Source organism: Episyrphus balteatus, chromosome 1 (assembly GCF_945859705.1).
Source record: "Episyrphus balteatus chromosome 1, idEpiBalt1.1, whole genome shotgun sequence".
In the NCBI taxonomy this organism is placed as follows: Eukaryota; Metazoa; Arthropoda; class Insecta; order Diptera; family Syrphidae; genus Episyrphus; species Episyrphus balteatus.
This window is the reverse complement of record NC_079134.1, coordinates 149,184,376-149,206,414: the sequence shown is the minus strand read 5'-3', so window position 1 is coordinate 149,206,414 and position 22,039 is coordinate 149,184,376. Positions and strand designations below refer to the sequence as shown.

Below are 22,039 nucleotides of genomic sequence, written 5' to 3'. Positions count from 1 at the left end.
ATAAGCGAGTTTTTCTTTTAAGCAGGTTTTTCTTAAGCGGGTTTTACTGTACTACATATTTCCATTGTTGCGCAATAAAATGTAAAATGAATTGGTATCGAGTTATTTGATGAAATGTGGGTACATGCGAATCTACACTTTGCGTCATTTAACTTGTTATCGGTACCTCTATTCACTGCATATCGTCGGCCTGATATACTCCATCTGTTGTATAGCAGCTTAAACTATCAAAAATACTGTTTTTTCACCTTTTTTCCACTTTGACATTCAGCCCTATTGTGGGTTTTACGTGGAATGTTTTCCGGCCGGAATATTTTTGTTCGCCCGGAATTTAAAAAGCTATCATGAGTTTCACCCGAAGGGAATTTACATTTTCCGCTAAACTAGTTTCTTGTTCGGCACCAACATTTTTTTGAGAGAAGAACAACTGTCGAATACCTGACAAAATACCTAAACAAAAGTTGAAAATATAAAGAGATGCCCGGAACTCACAATAGGGGAAAAGTGAAATTCAATTTTTCCGGGTGGAATCTTGTTCATTTGAAACTCACAATAGGACTGATTGATTTTATGCATTTTTATGTATAGTTGAACTAGAACATGTTATTTTTTTTTAATTAATATTCAAACAATATGAATTTATTTACAAATCCATAAATATAATTTTTTTATGGAAATTGGCTGAGAAAATAATTTTAAGCGATTTTTACCCAGGGCTACCTTTGCGCCTCTAAAGATGCGTTTTTCCTCTTTTTTTCACCCAATCCACTTTCCCTCTACTTTTTTAAATTTGTCAAAAAATCCCTCTTTTTGATTCCTCTTTTTCCTCTTTTTTTAAAATTATGTACGTTTGATTAAAAAAATAGACATTTTTTTGAAAATCATGGAAAATTTGACTCATAGCACTTTCAATTATAACGACTCAATTGTAGGGATGCAAACGATACATCGATGTTTTCAAAACATCGATGTTTTTGTGAAAAACATCGATGTATACATCGATGTTTCTCAAGCCGATACATCGACGCTAAATTTGCAAAACATCGACATCGTTCATTTTGTTACTCGTTTTTCTTTTTTTGCATAATAACAGAACTTGAACTCTCAAACTCAATCTTTTTTGTCTAGTGTTCAAAGCTTCAAAATTTTTGTCTGAGAGAGATGCAGATGATTAGGATTTTGATATATGGAAATATCAAAAATAACTCATAAAACATACAAAATAAATCGTCTTCAACGACAATCAATACAACTATGAGTGAAACAGAAGTAGAAATGTACCTCTCATCTCCTGTTACACCAATTAAAAGTGACGCAATTTTGTTTTGGCAAGATATGAAAACTCTTTTTCCAAAACTTGCACTGGTTCAAATGGTATATCTTCCCATCGAAGTTACGTCTGTTCCTACGGAACGTTTGTTTTCGGAGGCTGGGGCAACCATCACCCAGGATAGAAACAGGCTTCTGGGCACTAGACTGTCCAAACTTCTTTTCCTGAACTCAATTTCTGAATTACTTTCTACCAAATAAATAAACAATGTAAAATAACGAAGAAAAAAATAACAAAAATAATAAAAATTATTTAAATTATTTCTATTTTAAGTGGAGCGATTGAATATAATTCAATTTTAAAGTTCAAGTGACCTCAACTCCAAATTTATAAAGCGTTTCGCCCAGGTACGACAGTGGGCTCATCAGTTAGATCTGTCGTACCCTTACTAAGACGCCTTATTTTGGTCGATGTTTACCGACACTATATAAAACTCACAGCATGAATATACTGTGAATTCTAATATTCAAAGGGAATTTGTTTAAATTCAGACCTTAGAAAAATGTATGCCCGTGGTCAGGCTGATATAATAACGAAGAAAAAAATAACAAAAATAATAAAAATTATTTAAATTATTTCTATTTTAAGTGGAGCGATTGAATATAATTCAATTTTAAAGTTCAAGTGACCTCAACTCCAAATTTATAAAGCGTTTCGCCCAGGTACGACAGTGGGCTCATCAGTTAGATCTGTCGTACCCTTACTAAGACGCCTTATTTTGGTCGATGTTTACCGACACTATATAAAACTCACAGCATGAATATACTGTGAATTCTAATATTCAAAGGGAATTTGTTTAAATTCAGACCTTAGAAAAATGTATGCCCGTGGTCAGGCTGATATAATAACTTTAAAATTGAATTATATTCAATCGCTCCACTTAAAATAGAAATAATTTAAATAATTTTTATTATTTTTGTTATTTTTTTCTTCGTTATTATATCAGCCTGACCACGGGCATACATTTTTCTAAGGTCTGAATTTAAACAAATTCCCTTTGAATATTAGAATTCACAGTATATTCATGCTGTGAGTTTTATATAGTGTCGGTAAACATCGACCAAAATAAGGCGTCTTAGTAAGGGTACGACAGATCTAACTGATGAGCCCACTGTCGTACCTGGGCGAAACGCTTTATAAATTTGGAGTTGAGGTCACTTGAACTTTAAAATTAAACAATGTAAATCCAATGTAAGAAATAATGAGCTCCGTTTGCTTAGAATTGATAGTATTTATATACTATAAATAAAAACGAAAATCGTATTAAGAAAATATGTTTCATTTTGTTGATAATTTTTTCTGTTTTGTGGTACCTTAAAGCCTGGTACGCTGCTCGCGCTAAATTTTAGCTCCCATACAAATTATCGAAAAATTTTATCTGAGCTAAAATGGATCCCATACAAATTATCGATAACTTGTATGGGAATTTTATCTCGGCTAAAATTTAGCGCGAGCAGCGTACCAGGCTTAAAACTGAATTCAAGTTAGGTTCTTGGGTTTTAAACAGATGAGACATACAAATTTTGTTCTTTAGATACAGTAGATCGTATTTATGTCCAACAACAAAAACATCGGAAAAACATCGATGTATCGAAGATAGAACCGATGTTTTTTTAACATCGATGTTGAAAATAAAACATCGATGTTTTTTTTAACGATGTTACATCCCTACTCAATTGTAAAAAAAATATACGTTGCTGTTGTTTAGCGCTGATTTGATTTTTATAAGGTTATTTTTAATAAATTTTGTGTAAGAGCATTATTTTTATTATAACGACAATTTTAATTTTAAGAAAAATTATGTTAAAAGGTTTATGTTGCGGTTCGGGAAATGCGCAAATGAGGTATTTGTTGTGACTGTCGTACTTATTAACTTATTCTATTTTTACATTTTTTTATTGGGGTCTCTTTTTTTATCAAAATCCTCTTTTTTGCCTCTTTTTGAAAATCTACGAAGGTAGCCCTGTTTCTACCCAATGCAAAATTGGGTTAAACGAAACTAAGCTTTTGTTTACCCAAAATTCAAGCTGACTTAAAATATAAAAACGTATTCAATTCAAATTCTTTAGAGCCGTTTTTTTTGAAAAACTATTTTTTTTTTTAAATAATTTTTGAAAAAAAAAATTAAAAATAATTTTGGTTTGCCATTTTGAAGCAACTTTTAAAAAACACATACAAAAAAATTAAAAAAAAAATTCAATAACACGTTTTCGAAATTTTTTTAAATTCATATTTTTTTATTTATATGGCTATATACATAAATGCTTTTACATTAAAAAAATTATTAAATTTGAACCAGTAATTTGGTATATACTACTTAGTTAGAAATTAAAAAAAAAACGTTTCTATGGCAGGTAGATACCGCTAAAAATTAATTAAAAAAAATGTATAAAAAGATAGATCGTGTTTGAGTAAATGAAAATTTTCCAAAATTGGTATGCGACAGGTACCATTATTTTTGGTACAAAAAAATTAATTCCAAGAAGCCCACTGTACAAGATCCAAAAACTGCTACATACCATGTTTGAAGTGGATCGTCCCAGCAGTTTAGGCTGTAGCTCCTTATACTGACCGACACACATCCTGGACAGAATGACAGACAGACGGACTTTCGAGACCCACTTTTTTCGCATTCTCTATCATCTTAATATCATGGAAAGTTGTTATCTCAACTTTTTTTTTATGAATGCATAACTTGATATAATCGCAAGTAAAAATTGGAGGAACAGTACAACTTTCCAATTGAAAGACAAATTTGACAAAAAAAAATGGATATCCAGTACAAATTAAAATAAGTAAAAAAATTGTCAGTTTTACAACTTTTAACTACTGAATTAGTACGTATTTACGATTTAAATTTGCAATGCTGCAGTAAATACGTAGCACTTTAAAGCTATATAAAAAAAATCAGAATTTTTTTATATAAATGGATAGGCCTATTCATTGTGAGCTCATATCTGTAAACCAAATCTAGTTAAGCGACCTTGATCCGAAAATATCTGCTTCCGAATGTAAAAAAATTATATAAAAAAAAAAAATCGATTGCAAAAAATTTAGGAACCAGACGTGCAAGCAACTTTTGGTTTTCAGTTATAAATAGAGCTCAAAGAGACCTTTCTTTTAATGTATCACTTGATGGATTTAGAGAACTTTTTTGAAAATGCATTATTTTTAGGCAAGGGGTTAACCTTGATTTTTTCTCGAAAATCTTAAAAAAATTGATTTGTAATTTTTTTTACATAATTTGATAGGCCTATTCATTGTGAGCTCATATCTGTAAACTAAATCTTGTTTCGAGACTTTGATCCGAAAATATCTATTTTCGAATGTAAAAAAAAAAAATTTATTTCGATTGCAAATAGGTATAATAAGAAAATTATTTAAAATTATTATCATTAATATTTTCTATAAATGACTTTTCTTTTACAATAGCATTTTCTTCTTCTTTTCAGTTTCTTATTTTAATTTTTCTTTTTTATTCTAAAATATAAAATAATATTTAATTTCTATATCATTCTTTCTTTATAGGTTCTGGAACATTGATTTCAAAGTTTTTAGGAATATTTCCCTTAGGATCATAATTAACCACTACCCAGGTATTTTGTCCTCTGCAAAACAAGAATTATAAACTTCAAAATTTCAAAAATCAATTCAATACCATATACCTCTTTTCTATGCCAACACCAATCTCTCTGGTCTTCATCCATACAACTTGTGTAAACTGATCCACACCGTGAACTTTTTCTGGCCTATCAAAGTTATACGATTTTATTTCATCGTACCAACTTTTCACAACAGTTCTTGCATCCACATTATATTCTCGAGCTACAAAAAGGTTTTCCCCATAAAGTTGCTCATTTCGATATATCAAAACTGAATTTCTGTCAGCAAGAATCTTTAATAGAATAGATAAAGAAACTAACTTCAAAATGTAAACAAACTATGAGAATATAATCAGTATTCTTACTCTAGCCCATTCAGTTGCATAGGCTGATAAGTTGACATTCAAAGTAACCATTGGAACTCCATGCAAAGCCCTAAATCGATTGTGTTCATCCAGGCATTCTTTGACAAAAAGATTATAGAATCCAGAGAGAATGGGTTGATTGATAACAGGAGGATTGGCCTCGCCAGTTCGTTCATTATTTTCTCCTATTGCATTGTCTCCATGATTGCAACAACAAAAGAGTCTATAAAAAGTTCGTTGGCACAATCGACAAAAAAAGATAAGAAACTATAAAAACTTTTGAATGAAATATACTTAATCCTATGCAAAACTCTTTATCTTACTTGAAACACATTTCTTCTACAATAAATTCCGGATACGAAATCAGAGAACTTAAACTTTTCAATCAAACACCTGAGAAGAAGGTTAATTTTAAACTGATTGCGCTTCAGAAGTTCACAGTCTCATAAAACAATAGCATTTTTACACACAGAATTTTTGTTGTTCTATTGTTAAGTACTTTTTTTCGTGTCTGTTTCAGAATCTTATCGGGCTTGAATATAATATTATTTTGATAATGGAATTCTTTCTTAAAATTTAATCAAGAAAATGTGAAATTTTCTCTTTTGTCAATCATAACTCAAGTCAGCTGATTCAACTTTGTGGGATTTTGGTAGTAATTTTTTTTATTTGATATTCATTGATTGTTTACACAAATGTTTATAATCATGCTGTTTTGATATAATAATTTGACTTAAGCAATCGTTAGTTTTTTTCTTAATTAGATACAACCTTGAAATTTAAAACAGACAAAACACTGTTAGTTCAATCAATGGGGAAAAACCGACAAAAGTTGTGACGTCAGCTAAATTTGGATGCAGGAGTTTATCCTGAGTATAAATCTCAGTTTGCGTATTGTTTGGTCTTGTGGGGCGTCCGCCATTTTGAAAAACGCATTAGTCACAATATCTCGTGAACGATTGATCGGACAGAAAATTTACGAAGGCTTTTTAGATTGAAGATATAATTATCTATCTTTCTTTAGTACATCATTTTTCTCTAGGAGTTATACTTTCAGAGGGTGGCAGAGTGTTTTTTCGCGGACAAGAGGGAAGGGGTGAAGGTCAAAAATATGACACATGTTTTTAAGGCATTTTTTGATGCTGAATCTAATGACATAAAAATAAAGTCAATACGATTGCTCTAAGAAAAGTTATTGATGATTAAAAACAAGGGTGCTTGTTTTTTTACCTCAACAGGTAAAATATAACCTAAACCAATGTGACAATCATACAACACTGATGAAAGACGTTTTACACGAGTCATTGGATTTTTGGCACCAATTACAGATTTTATTGTCCCTTTGAAAAAAAAACACCCTTTTAACCATGATATTTTAATAGACACTTTAGATTATTGTTTCTAATCTCAAAAGTAATAGGGTACCACTAGTATTATTCTAGTATTACACACTTTTTCAAGTATAGCCATACATCTTAAAAAAAAACACCCTATCATATAGCTTTGTTTTATTCGTAATTCCCATGGGAAAGACAACATTTTTAATAAATTTCGTAGGGGTAACTTTTATACCATTGATTTTATTGGACTTATCTCGGGTTTTCCTTATTTAACAAAAAAAAAACACCATTTCACCTAAAATATTTTTATCGACTACTTAAATTCTTGGCTTTTGTTATAAATGAAACATTTGTACCAATTTTTATTGAAGTAACAAATAACAATTTTGTCCCAGTTTGTGTGGTATGTACTAATTCCAAATTTCATTAAAAAAAAAAAACACCCTTTCACTCAAGATAATTTGTAGACTCTGCTGATTCTTAATTCTTATATTTAAGTTATAACAGACATAACTTTTTCGCCAAATTTAATAATTAAAAAAAATGTATGTCAGCTGTTATGACACCTTTCTCACACACAACCCATCAAAAAAAAACCCCTTTCACCAAAAATATTTTTCACATGGGTTTTGATTATATTTTACCTTTTGAGGTTAAAAATCAAGCACCCTTGTTTTTAATCGGCAATAACTTTTCTTAGAGCAATCGTATTGACTTTATTTGTATGTCATTAAATTCAGCATCAAAAAATACCTTAAAAACATGTGTCATACGACGGACGGTATTTCACAAACAATTTTTTTCACTATATTTTTGAGCTTCACCACCTCCCTCTTAACCGCGAAAAAACACCCTTCCACTCAACTTTTTTTTATAGACTTTTTATCCTTGGTTCTCATGCCAAAAGCAAACTTTTTACTCTTACTCTTTTATAGTTTTACACTGGGTTGGGTTCGATATCCCACTTTTCAAAATCCCGGTTTTTGTAATCCCGTTTTTTACTATCCCGATTTTGCAATCAAAACTAGTTGTTTAATTTAAAAAAATCGCTCTTTTTTTTAAATAAAACAACTACTAGTTTTGATTGCAAAATCGGGATAGTAAAACAAATTAAAAAAAGGATAGATTTTTCTAAAAAAAATATTATATAAAAATAACACTGTTTTACAAGGGTTTTGTTGCCGAAACAAAAATATACTTTTCTGAAGGTTTTGGTGTACTCAACTTGACTTCGGATTCGAGTTCAGCACACCGAAAACCTTCAGAAAAGTATATTTTTGTTCCGGCAACAAAAAAAAAGTTTAATTTTGTTAACAGTATAATTTATGATTAAAAAAAATCAATTAACAAACTAATATTTACTTTAAAGTTTCAGAAGAACAATTAAAAATGATAATCCCATAGATTTATAATAACATAAAATTATCACAACACCTTAAATTAAGTACACACTACACAAACAATAGAAATTTCATTTAATTATATTTCAACTTATATTTGGATGCATTTCAACAATTTTAATATCTAATTAAATGAAATTTCTTTTATTTGTGAACTCAATTTAAGGTTTTAATTATTTTATGTTCTAATAAAGGAAATACCTTTTTCATAGGTATACCATGTTGTAGGTACCTACATATTCTGTGGTCGTTTACGACGCAAAAATCAGGGTTCGAACTACGGCATAAGTTTGTTAAAGTTTTGACTATTGCTCTCTCTATTTAATCAGAAGAAAATGATAGAGACATACAGCGTCAATACGATAACGAACGTAAGCCGTAGTTCGACCCCAGTTTTACTAATTTTTTGTCTATTTCTCATGATTTTTTTTTTATTTATGCATTAAGCATATATTTTGTAAAAACAGGATTTTCTGGATTAAGCGCGATTTTAAAATGCGGGATTATAATTGATCGGGATTTTAGATAACCGGGATTTCAGAAGACGGGATTTAAAAAATCGGTATTTTAAAAAATTTCGGGATTTTCGAAAAACGGGATTTAAAAAGGCAGAATTTCGGTATGCTCCCTTTTACACTTCTTCAGCTTAACTTGTCTTAAATTTCTTTAAATAAATCATTTGAACACTTAAGAATAATAAATCCCTACGTGCTTATTTTAACATTTTATTCACTAAATAAATCAATTTCAGTCTTAATTTTAATCAAATTTACACGGCTTCGAAACGAACTCTTCAAACGGCATCGATAAACCATTTCCTCGTGGATAATAATAACAGCAAACCCATATCTTGTCTCCTCTGAAAACGAAAAAAAAACCATGATTTCCACCTTTCTACAAAAAGCAAAAAAAAAAATAATCTCCTTACATTTGTGCTATTCCTGTTCCCATTTCCTTGGTATCCTTCCACACCAACTGTGTAAAATGTTCCGTCTCATTAGTGAACTTCGGATTCTTGAAGTCATAGGATTTAATCTCATTATACCACGTTGAGATGATTTCTCTTGCATCTAATGGCACTCCATGGGAGTGATAAAGATTCTCACCATACACATCGTGGGATCTTTTATGTGTTGTATCTTTCAAAGCTAAGTGCTTTAATGGAAATATATTTTATAAAAATTTAATTTATCAGATTTATATGGATTTACCTCAGCCCATTCCCGAGCCATTTCACATAGCAATTCACTGTGCGCCAATGGCGGAACTCCATGAATCCTTCGATATTCATTATGAATCTTTAAGCTTTCAGATTCTAATAGAAAACGTCTTTCAGGACATGCAGCTTTAAGTAGTTCCATAGGATTTAATTGATTGCCAGAAAGTTTTGTTTCCATTGCCCATTCCCCACGATGCACACCCAATTCGGTTTGTTGCATTCCCATCACTGCTCTTAGAAAGGAACTTAGAATAAGTTCCTTATTAAGACCCCAATCAGACCTTCTCAGCGGCAAAACTTGTCCATTTGCAATGGAGAACTCTTTTTTGTTAAAAGTTCCTCGAAATAGTCCTGGTTTGATTTGTTTAAATGTCATATGTGATTTTTCACCATTATCGGCGGTGAAATTGACTTTAATTTTAGATTCATTCGGTATGGTGAGTTCGGAGAGTCTTTTATGATTTATTGTGGGGAGTTTCTGTTGTAATGAATTCAGTATCTTCTCCTCAAATCCTGTTACACCTTGTTGCATAGCTAATATAGCTTGTAAATAATTTTTCAATATCAATTCTTTTTCAAAATCATCAAAAGTGCCATCTTGTGAGAGAAGTTCACCATTCACTATGGTGAATTTGTTATTTTTAAATACACCACGATAATGTTCAGGTGCAATTTGTTCGAATTTCATTTCATTTTTCTTCCCATTTTTTGATATATAAATAAAATTTGATGTTGAATTAATAATTGGGATGGAGTCTCCAAAAACTAGTGTGGGGAATATCGATGTTTTCAATTTCGGTGAGTTAAAAACTGATGTTCTTTGATTAGGAGAAATTTTCTTCGGGATACATTCCGAAGAGATACTGAAACCAGGATTAATATTCCCTTCATTGGAAGTGCGAGAATTTGAAAGTGTGGTGAATTCGCGAAGATATGTGGTGAATGCAGATTTTTTCCGCTTTTTCGTTTCCTTTTCCCGTGCAAGTTCTGACTTCGTATCTCTTGCTAAACTCTCCAAAGCAATTGTTTCAACACTTTGTTGCCTTGGTTGATCCCTTAACGGTGGTCCAGTTTGAAGTTCAATAGCTCGTCCTTTTTGTTTTTGAATAAATCCAATACGTCCCTTGCTATCGATAACACAGCCACAACAAATTCTTAAAATTACACAAGAATTTATTATTATTTCTCAAAGAATTTAATTTATTATTATCAATTATTGAACTTACCTGAGGCGCATTCCGGAGAGTTTTTTCTATAATTGACCACCAACTTCAAGACAATTTCTGACTGAGTGTGGTCTTAAAATTTATTGAATTGTATGCTTTGAAGGCCTTATCTTTGGTTAAGTACCCCCATACACTATCGCTTTATGTACCGATACTCTTTTGATAGCAGGAAATATCAAATCGGTATCTCTCTCGCTGTTATGGAATACCTGAACTGAAGAACTCAATTTTGAAGTTGAAGTAATTCATAGAAATTCAAACCGGGTTATCAAATGCGGGGGTTCAAAAGGGTGTTGCTAAATGATAAGGTTCGATAGATATCGATAACAAAGTTTTATTTACATTTTGGGTACACTTAACTTACCTTTGTTTTTATTGGAAAGGGTTCAAGTTGAATTTTTTTTTGTTTAATTGGTTTATCATTTTAATAAGTCAAGGCTTAGTTAGTATGATGGATAACTTTTGAAACGAAGCGACGTGACAGAACGTTATCTAAACATTTCCTTGAATTAGTTTAATAAAAATAAACAAGCGACTTATCTATTGGAAAGTACTCGTAAAGATATGTTTTGACGTACGAAGTTACCAAAAATATATATGTAATCTATACCATTTCTGTGCTGTGTGAGTCATCCTTTTCACTAAAGATACAATAATTACACCTCCAAAATACATTTATGAACAATTTCATCATGATAGAACATTAAGCGGTATAGCTTCCTAATAAGTGGCAACAAACTTTCTATCAATTATTTATCACATAACTTATAAGAAGTACGCAGTAATAGAGCTAGCTATTTAGGGCCTTGTATCAAACAAGTTTTTGGGGCTCTATTTTCCCAGACTAGGGCATACCCATAGAAAATGAAATACGCGACTGAGTCACACGAACCGGCTCTTAAAGTTCATGTTGCTTAAATTTTTAATTTGTTTTTGTTACAAAAGTAAAAAAAATAAAAATAAAAAAAAAAAACATAAAATTTGCTCTTGAAAGTTAAAAAAATATTATAAAAGTTCCAAGAAAGTGTGCTAACAAAAATTAATTTATCAAGGTGCATTTAAAAAAAAATCTAATTTGATATAATTTTTTTTTAAATAAAATAATTTATTACATTACAAAACAAAAATTTAAATCAAAAATTGTATTGTATCAAAATTTAAGACTGGCTGTGGGGTCCTTCAACAAGTACCTAATAATTTCGAAAATTTTTAAAAGCTCCTTGTTTGGAGCTCGTGTTTTTGAATAGTGTTCACAATCAAGAATCAACCGACTCGAACCCGATTGTTAGCCCAGTCGAAATAAACATTTCAATTGGAAAAAATTAAATCGTGAATTTTTTTTACATAGGACGGTAGAAGGGGTCACTGAGAGCTTTTTTGGGAAAATTGAGCTCAGCCATAGCTGCCATCTTGGATTTAAGGAAAAACAAGTTTTATTGAATAACTCGTCTATTTTTGATTGTTGATAAAAATATAACTTGTGGAAAAATTTATTTTCGAATCGAACCTGTAAAGCAAATTACTTTATTGGTTTGGGATGCAGCTCGAGATAAAATCAGACACATTCTCAACGTTTTATTAACACCTTAGTGGCAAAATTAAGAACTAAATTAACCAAAAATATTTTTTGATTTTGTTTTTCTAAAAAAAAAAAAAAAACAATTATTTTAAAACGCAGCTTAAAAGATTTTTTATTTCTTTTGTTAAACAAGAAATTAAATGCAAGAGGTTAAAATTATTTAAAGAGATGTTCTTGTCATTTCAAAACAATTCAAAATTTTGTTTTAAAATTTTTATTTAATTTAAAAAAAAAAATTAATGATACAAATATATTTTTAGTTTGTTTTACTGAATTGCAATATTTACATTTTGTTATATTCTTTTGGGAATTCGTTTCTCCTATCTAAATGGGAGGGATTATTTTCAAAAATTGACTTTTAACTTCAGCAATATTGCACTGTCAGAAATCTGTTAAAAAAAATGACTAATTAAAATTATTTTTCAAAATCCTTAGTATTTACGTGATTACCAACTTTTACCATAAAAGTACGTGCGACCCAGTTGAGCAACTTATTAAAATGCAGAATCAGAGGCGTAGCTGGTGCTGCATCAGCTGTATCAATGTAACAGGGCCCCCGAATTATAGGGGCCCCCATGAGACCAGAGCACAAGACGTTTATAAAAAAATTCACATAAATCTATAAACCTCAAATAAAACTTGATTAATAGAGGAGGGGTATTGGGGGGTCGAATTAACAGAAATCAATTTTATAATAAATAAAAAAAATATAAATAAAAAGTTCTGGAGGGTCCACCCTCCAGAATCATGCCATACAAAACTAGCAAAGGATGGGTCTGAAAACCCTACCAATCTGACTTTGTCTATCAAGAAAAAAAAAAAAAAAAAACTTAAAACACCACACCCAGGGGCGGAGTGTACCTACTACTAAACAAAAAAAGAAATAGAATTAAACATTTCTGCGGGAGGATCATATTTTGCTATAAATAGGGCCACACACCACTCACAATATTCAGTTTGGCTGCGGTCGTCAACGAAATAACATCGACAGTCAGCTCCTGGCACCGGTAAGTGTGACTCTTGGGACATGTCTCATGGGATATGATTCATGAGACATGTCTCATGGGACATGTCTCACGGGATATGTCTCATTAGCCATGGGATATGTCTCATATCTCATAAGCCATTTCTCATGAGACATTTCTCATGACATTTATCTAGAGACATTTATCTAGCGACATTTATCTAGAGACATTTATTAATCGACATTTATCTTGAGACATTTGTCTAGAGACATTTATCTATCGACATTTATCTATCCACATTTATCAATCCACATTTATCTATCGACATTTATCTATCCACATTTATCAATCCAGCTCCCAGAAGCTTTTTCGCACCCCCAATTTCCAACGCCTATATCTCGGGATTGTGAAAAAAGGTAAAAAAAAATTTTTGATACCCAAAGGTAACGGGGACTCTAACCTACATCACTGTAGGTCCACGGGTTCTCAAACTGGGAGAACTTAAAGGTTAAAAAAAAAGTTAAGCCCGATGCTGAAAAAATAGGCATGATTTGGCGGTTTAACATGGAAGCTGAGCTTTTTAAAAATCTAACAATGTGCAAAGCGTAAACCCATGACACAAGCTACCATTTGGCATCACTGCCAAAAATTTCTCTCAAGCGGTTTAGCTTCCAGGAGCGTTCAAAGGTTCGGGGATTTTTCGAAAAAAACAATTTACCCGAACTTTCAAACTGGATTTTCTCGGAATTTTGAAAAAAAATCCAAAAACCCGAATATACCACTATCTATCGACATTTATCTATCGACATTTATCAATCCACATTTATCAATCCACATTTATCTATCCACATTTATCAATCCACATTTATCTATCCACATTTATTAATCCACATTTATCAATCCACATTTATCTATCCACATTTATCTATCCACATTTATCTTTCCACATTTATCTATCCACATTTATCTTTCCACATTTATCTATCCACATTTATCAATCCACATTTATCTATCCACATTTATCCATCCACATTTATCAATCCACATTTATCTATCCACATTTATCTATCCACATTTATCAATCCACATTTATCTATCCACAATTATCTATCCACAATTATCTATCCACATTTATCTATCGACATTTATCAATCCACATTTATCAATCCACATTTATCTATCCACATTTATCTATCCACATTTATCTATCCACATTTATCTATCCACATTTATCTATCCACATTTATCAATCCACATTTATCTATCGACATTTATCTATCCACATTTATCAATCCAGCTCCCAGAAGCTTTTTCGCACCCCCAACTTCCAACGCCTATATCTCGGGATTTTGAAAAAGGGTAAAAAAAATTTTTTGATACCCAAAGGTAACGGGGACTCTAACCTACATTTGGGTACAACTCCCATCACTGTAGGTCCACGGGTTCTCAAACTGGGAGAACTTAAAGGTTAAAAAAAAAGTTAAGCCCGATGCTGAAAAAATAGGCATGATTTGGCGATTTAACATGGAAGATGAGCTTTTTAAAAATCTAACAATGTGCAAAGCGTAAACCCATGACACAAGCTACCATTTGGCATCACTGCCAAAAATTTCTCTCAAGCGGTTTAGCTTCCAGGAGCGTTCAAAGGTTCGGGGCTTTTTCGAAAAAAACAATTTACCCGAACTTTCAAACTGGATTTTCTCGGAATTTTGAAAAAAATCCAAAAACCTGATTTTACCACTATCGGGTAGCTGAGAATATAAGCTTTCATATGGCACCACTCCCATGTCTCTAGGTCAAAGCGTTCAGCTCCCAGAAGCTTTTTCGCACCCCCAAATTCCAACGCCTATATCTCGGGATTTTGAAAAAGGGTAAAAAAGTTTTTTTTGATACCCAAAGGTAACGGGGACTCTAACCTACATTTGGGTACAACTCCCATCACTGTAGGTCCACGGGTTCTCAAACTGGGAGAACTTAAAGGTTAAAAAAAAAGTTAAGCCCGATGCTGAAAAAATAGGCATGATTTGGCGGTTTAACATGGAAGATGAGCTTTTTAAAAATCTAACAATGTGCAAAGCGTAAGCCCATGACACAAGCTACTATTTGGCATCACTGCCAAAAATTTCTCTCAAGCGGTTTAGCTTCCAGGAGCGTTCAAAGGTTCGGGGCTTTTTCGAAAAAAACAATTTACCCGAACTTTCAAACTGGATTTTCTCGGAATTTTGAAAAAAATCCAAAAACCCGAATATACCACTATCTATCGACATTTATCTATCGACATTTATCTATCGACATTTATCTATCGACATTTATCTATCCACATTTATCAATCCACATTTATCAATCCACATTTATCTATCGACATTTATCAATCCACATTTATCAATCCACATTTATCAATCCACATTTATCAATCCACATTTATCTATCCACATTTATCTATCCACATTTATCAATCCACATTTATCAATCCACATTTATCAATCCACATTTATCTATCCACATTTATCTATCCACATTTATCTATCCACATTTATCTATCCACATTTATCAATCCACATCTATCTATCCACATTTATCAATCCACATTTATCAATCCACATTTATCTATCGACATTTATCAATCCACATTTATCAATCCACATTTATCAATCCACATTTATCTATCCACATTTATCTATCCACATTTATCTATCCACATTTATCTATCCACATTTATCTATCGACATTTATCAATCCACATTTATCAATCCACATTTATCAATCCACATTTATCTATCCACATTTATCTATCCACATTTATCTATCCACATTTATCAATCCACATTTATCTATCCACATTTATCAATCCACATTTATCTATCCACAATTATCTATCCACATTTATCTATCGACATTTATCAATCCACATTTATCAATCCACATCTATCTATCCACATTTATCAATCCACATTTATCAATCCACATTTATCTATCGACATTTATCAATCCACATTTATCAATCCACATTTATCAATCCACATTTATCTATCGACATTTATCAATCCACATTTATCAATCCACATTTATCTATCCACATTTATCTATCCACATTTATCTATCCACATTTATCTATCCACATTTATCTATCGACATTTATCTATCCACATTTATCAATCCACATTTATCTATCCACATTTATCAATCCACATCTATCTATCCACATTTATCAATCCACATTTATCAATCCACATTTATCTATCGACATTTATCAATCCACATTTATCAATCCACATTTATCAATCCACATTTATCTATCCACATTTATCTATCCACATTTATCTATCCACATTTATCTATCCACATTTATCTATCGACATTTATCTATCCACATTTATCAATCCACATTTATCTATCCACATTTATCAATCCACATTTATCTATCCACATTTATCTATCCACATTTATCTATCGACATTTATCAATCCACATTTATCAATCCACATTTATCAATCCACATTTATCTATCCACATTTATCTATCCACATTTATCTATCCACATTTATCAATCCACATTTATCTATCCACATTTATCAATCCACATTTATCTATCCACAATTATCTATCCACAATTATCTATCCACATTTATCTATCGACATTTATCAATCCACATTTATCAATCCACATTTATCTATCCACATTTATCTATCCACATTTATCTATCCACATTTATCTATCCACATTTATCTATCGACATTTATCTATCCACATTTATCAATCCACATTTATCTATCCACATTTATCAATCCACATTTATCTATCCACATTTATCTATCCACATTTATCAATCCACATTTATCTATCCACATTTATCTATCCACATTTATCAATCCAGCTCCCAGAAGCTTTTTCGCACCCCCAACTTCCAACGCCTATATCTCGGGATTTTGAAAAAGGGTAAAAAAGTTTTTTTTGATACCCAAAGGTAACGGGGACTCTAACCTACATTTGGGTACAACTCCCATCACTGTAGGTCCACGGGTTCTCAAACTGGGAGAACTTAAAGGTTAAAAAAAAAGTTAAGCCCGATGCTGAAAAAATAGGCATGATTTGGCGGTTTAACATGGAAGATGAGCTTTTTAAAAATCTAACAATGTGCAAAGCGTAAGCCCATGACACAAGCTACTATTTGGCATCACTGCCAAAAATTTCTCTCAAGCGGTTTAGCTTCCAGGAGCGTTCAAAGGTTCGGGGCTTTTTCGAAAAAAACAATTTACCCGAACTTTCAAACTGGATTTTCTCGGAATTTTGAAAAAAAATCCAAAAACCCGAATATACCACTATCTATCGACATTTATCTATCGACATTTATCTATCGACATTTATCTAGCGACATTTATCTATCCACATTTATCTATCCACATTTATCTATCGACATTAATCTATCCACATTTATCTATCGACATTTATCTATCCACATTTATCAATCCACATTTATCTATCCACATTTATCAATCCACATTTATCTATCCACAATTATCTATCCACATTTATCAATCCACATTTATCAATCCACATTTATCAATCCACATTTATCTATCCACATTTATCTATCCACATTTATCTATCGACATTTATCTATCCACATTTATCAATCCACATTTATCGATCCACATTTATCTATCCACATTTATCTATCGATATTTATCTATCCACATTTATCTATCCACATTTATCTATCCACATTTATCAATCCAGCTCCCAGAAGCTTTTTCGCACCCCCAACTTCCAACGCCTATATCTCGGGATTTTGAAAAAGGGTAAAAAAATTGTTTTGATACCCAAACGTAACGGGGACTCTAACCTACATTTGGGTACAACTCCCATCACTGTAGGTCCACGGGTTCTCAAACTGGGAGAACTTAAAGGTTAAAAAAAAGTTAAGCCCGATGCTGAAAAAATAGGCATGATTTGGCATTTTAACATGGAAGATGAGCTTTTTAAAAATCTAACAATGTGCAAAGCGTAAGCCCATGACACAAGCTACAATTTGGCATCACTGCCAAAAATTTCTCTCATGCGGTTTAGCTTCCAGGATCGTTCAAAGGTTCGGGGCTTTTTCGAAAAAAACAATTTACCCGAACTTTCAAACTGGATTTTCTCGGAATTTTGAAAAAAATCCAAAAACCCGAATATACCACTATCTATCGACATTTATCTATCGACATTTATCTATCGACATTTATCTAGCGACATTTATCTATCGACATTTATCTATCGACATTTATCTATCCACATTTATCTATCCACATTTATCAATCCACATTTATCTATCCACAATTATCTATCCACAATTATCTATCCACATTTATCTATCGACATTTATCAATCCACATTTATCAATCCACATTTATCTATCCACATTTATCTATCGACATTTATCTATCCACATTTATCAATCCACATTTATCTATCCACAATTATCAATCCACATTTATCTATCCACATTTATCTATCCACATTTATCTATCCACATTTATCAATCCACATTTACCAATCCACATTTATCTATCCACATTTATCTATCCACATTTATCTAGAGACATTTATCTAGAGACATTTCTCTCGAGACATTTCTCTCGAGACATTTCTTTCGAGACATTTCTCTCGAGATATTTCTCTCGAGACATTTATCATGAGACATTTCTCATGAGACATTTATAATGAGACATTTATCATGAGACCTTTATCATGAGACATTTATCACCATGAGACATTTCTCATTAGAAATTTCGAGACATGTCTCATGGAAGTGAGACATGTTTTCAGAGCTAGTTACGCCACTGTGCAGAATGGTCGCTTTCGACAATAGTCCAAATGGTCGAAATTGATGCATGCATGCTTACTTCGCACTACCGGGCCACACGTACTTACTTCTTTTTATGTTAAAATTTGTTAAAATATCAAAAAAAATTTTAAAATTCATAAAAGAAATATACAAAAAATAGAAATATTAAGAAATAAAAAAAAAAAAAAATGCACGACTGGAGTCGCACGTACTTGCTCTTATGGTAAAAGTTACTCTAATGTTAAAGCTTTTTATTTACCAAAATTAGGGAATTTCACAAGCAGTGAAAAAAATAAAATCTCTTTTTATGATTTACTAAGCACCGTTTTAAATGATCTATGCCAAATAAAGTATGCCATTTGATTTCTTGTATAAAAAAGAATTCGAAAATCAATAGGGCCGTTTAAAAAAAAAAAAATCAAAAAAAAGTTGGTATGCCATTTAGAAGAATTAGTTAATTAACACATAAAACCAAAATTTCAAAATTTTTCACTAACCCGGTTTCAAAAACTGGATTTTTCAAAACTAATTTTGAAATATTTTTTAAAAATCCAAAAATGGTTTTTTTTGAAAATTTTCTAAAATTTCAATAGGTTAAGGTACCTAAACGCTTTTGTATACAAATTTTCGTTGAAATCAGGTTAATCTTGTACGAGATATTCAGAAACCAAAACAACCGTTCTATGGCAGGTACCGTTAATAACGATACAAAATATATTTTTTTTATTTCAAAAATAGGTATATGTATGATGTAATACCACACGCAAAAATTTTTAAACAAAATCGTTAGCCCCGTTTTTAAAAAATAGTAGTTTTTCTATTTCCATTATATGACAGGTATCGTTAGTTTTTGTCGTAAAAAAAATTTCATTTGTCCCTTTAGGGAATCACCAAAAAAACTCTTAACTACCAGGTTTGAAACAAATGACTTTAGTTATTTAGTTTGCAGCAATATTTTATTGATGTAAATATAAAATAACAATCAATTTAAACCAAATTATTGCTTGAAAACATTCCAATAAGTCACGAAAAAATGAAAGAATTCAGGTAACGTCATTTTAATATTAGGTACCATATTCGGAAATGGTGAAATTTGACCCACAATAACTTAAAGATGAATCAACTCAAAAAATTGGTTAAAAACTCATTTATTAGATAATTTTATCTTTGTTCAATGGATAATCTGTTTTTTTTTTTTCAAAATGCTGGCGGCTCCTCTCATGATCAGATTTTCGTAACAAATTGTGTTTTATAAGGACGAGATTTCATGAAAAACAATTCCCTCCCATTAGGATGCGATTTCATGACATGACCAGATAAAAAAAAAAAAAAACAAACAAACAAACTTTGTCCTACAAAAGTTGAACCAGTTCTAATTTTTTTTATTTGTTAAACTCTCCATGCTTAAATATCACAGTTTTGATATCATCAAATATCAAAATAATCTCCAAACAAATCAGAAATTCTTCACCTTTTGTAATGCAAAACCACCCACTGATTTAACTTTATAGTGATAACAAAAAAGTTTCTAACTTTTATAAAAGTGGTGATGTTTTCTTCAATAAATTGGTTTTATTTTCCAACTTCTCTTTTCTTCGCTTTCTGATTTCCAAAAAACACCTCAAATTGGACGGATATATCTAAATCAAAAACTTTCTCATCATCTCATCTCAATTCTTAACACGTTTAATAATAGGACGCGGTACAAATTCATCATTTATTTGATTCGAATAGTTTCCTGGTGGATGATAGTTACAACACACCCAAATTTTGTTTCCTCTGCAAAAATATAGAAAATAATAAAAAAAAAAAAACTTTAATATTGACAATCAAGGATACCAGACACTCTATATATTCTTACATCTGTGCTACTCCAGTACCAACTTCTCTCGTATCCTTCCACACCAATTGTGTAAAATGTCCCACCTCTTTTGAAAACTTTGGATTGTCATAGTCATACAAATCAATTTCATCATACCATGCTTTTACAGCCATTTTAGCTCGACACGGAATTCCTTCAACATAATAAAGATTCTCTCCATATTCATTATTTGGACGATGATAGAAGGCATCCTTTAGAGCTAGATGCTGAAAAAGGAAAAAAATGAAAATTCCAAGTGTCTGGATATTTCAATTATCTTACCTCTGCCCATTCTTTAGCAACTTGAGATAGAAATTCATTATGAACCAAAGGTGGCACTCCATGCATTTTACGATATTGATTATGTAACTTTAAGCATTCTTCTTCAAATAAGCAGTATTTTTCAGGACTTTCAAGTCGAAATTTATCCTTTGGACTGAGTTTTCTGCGAATGACTCTTTTCGGTTTTGCTTGATGGAAATGATATCTGTTTTCTAAATTGAAATTTTCATCCAATGAAATAATGTATTCGTCCAACCTCTTAGCAAGCGGAAGTTCGTTTTTATCTTGAGCTTCATAAGTCTTAGGGTCATCGTAGATAATAGCTTTAGGTGTAAATGTTGTCTTCTGAAGAATTGGTTCAGCTAATATGCTCCCATCAACTTCGTCAAAGTTTCGAGGCTTTTTGGGCGATTTTTCATCGCTTATGTCTTCTATAACCATTACTGGTTGTCGTGGTTTGGCCAACGGTCCTCCTTCGAGAAGACTTATCCGCTTGCCATGGTTTAAGGAACGTATTCTCTTCAGAGACTCTCGACCAGTTGCTAGGTTATAAGAGGCATGGGCAAAAGCTAATCCTCCATCACCTCCTGATGAGCTCGAAAAAGCTCCTGTAGAACCTCCTCCAACTTCTAAGTTACTAATAATCGTTCCACCTTGATCAAAAGCTGATGATCCACCGATTGTTGTACTGGCATAAGCTGTTCCTGCGAAAGCAAAATTCGAGCCACTCATTGCATTCATTTGCATTCGTTGTTGCATTCCCATTAAACCTTGTTGCATTCCAAGAAGAGTATTATTATAAGTCTGTAAAATCAATTGCCTATCTTTTTCATCGAAACTTTCATCAGCTAGAAGTCTTCCGTTTAAAATAGTAAAATCTTTGCCTTCATAAGTACTTCGGAAATGACCTTGATCAATAGCTTTAAAGGTCATTTTGGCATTTTCACCTCTTCGTGTGATATAATTGGTATTTATTGTTGATCCAGATGGAAGATTCCAAGCTTCATGATCACTAAAAGCTGATAACCCATCTTGCAAGCCT

The 22,039-nt window shown here is 31.7% G+C and overlaps 2 protein-coding genes across 2 annotated transcripts; both read right to left on the bottom strand.

The window, feature by feature from the left end:
- Positions 1-4,687: 4,687 nt before the first annotated feature.
- LOC129911294 (Golgi-associated plant pathogenesis-related protein 1-like) lies at positions 4,688-5,631 on the bottom strand. Its single transcript, XM_055989040.1, has 4 exons — positions 5,621-5,631; positions 5,298-5,520; positions 4,996-5,225; positions 4,688-4,938 (listed from the first exon to the last, which is right to left on the bottom strand). The coding sequence occupies exons 1-4, from the start codon at positions 5,629-5,631 to the stop codon at positions 4,842-4,844; spliced, it is 561 nt and encodes a 186-aa protein (XP_055845015.1). The 3' UTR covers positions 4,688-4,841.
- A 3,330-nt stretch (positions 5,632-8,961) lies between these two features.
- LOC129911287 (uncharacterized) lies at positions 8,962-22,034 on the bottom strand. Its single transcript, XM_055989026.1, has 6 exons — positions 20,998-22,034; positions 20,716-20,942; positions 20,528-20,633; positions 10,483-10,508; positions 9,249-10,410; positions 8,962-9,192 (listed from the first exon to the last, which is right to left on the bottom strand). The coding sequence occupies exons 1-6, from the start codon at positions 21,928-21,930 to the stop codon at positions 8,962-8,964; spliced, it is 2,685 nt and encodes an 894-aa protein (XP_055845001.1). The 5' UTR covers positions 21,931-22,034.
- Between the last annotated feature and the right edge of the window lie 5 nt (positions 22,035-22,039).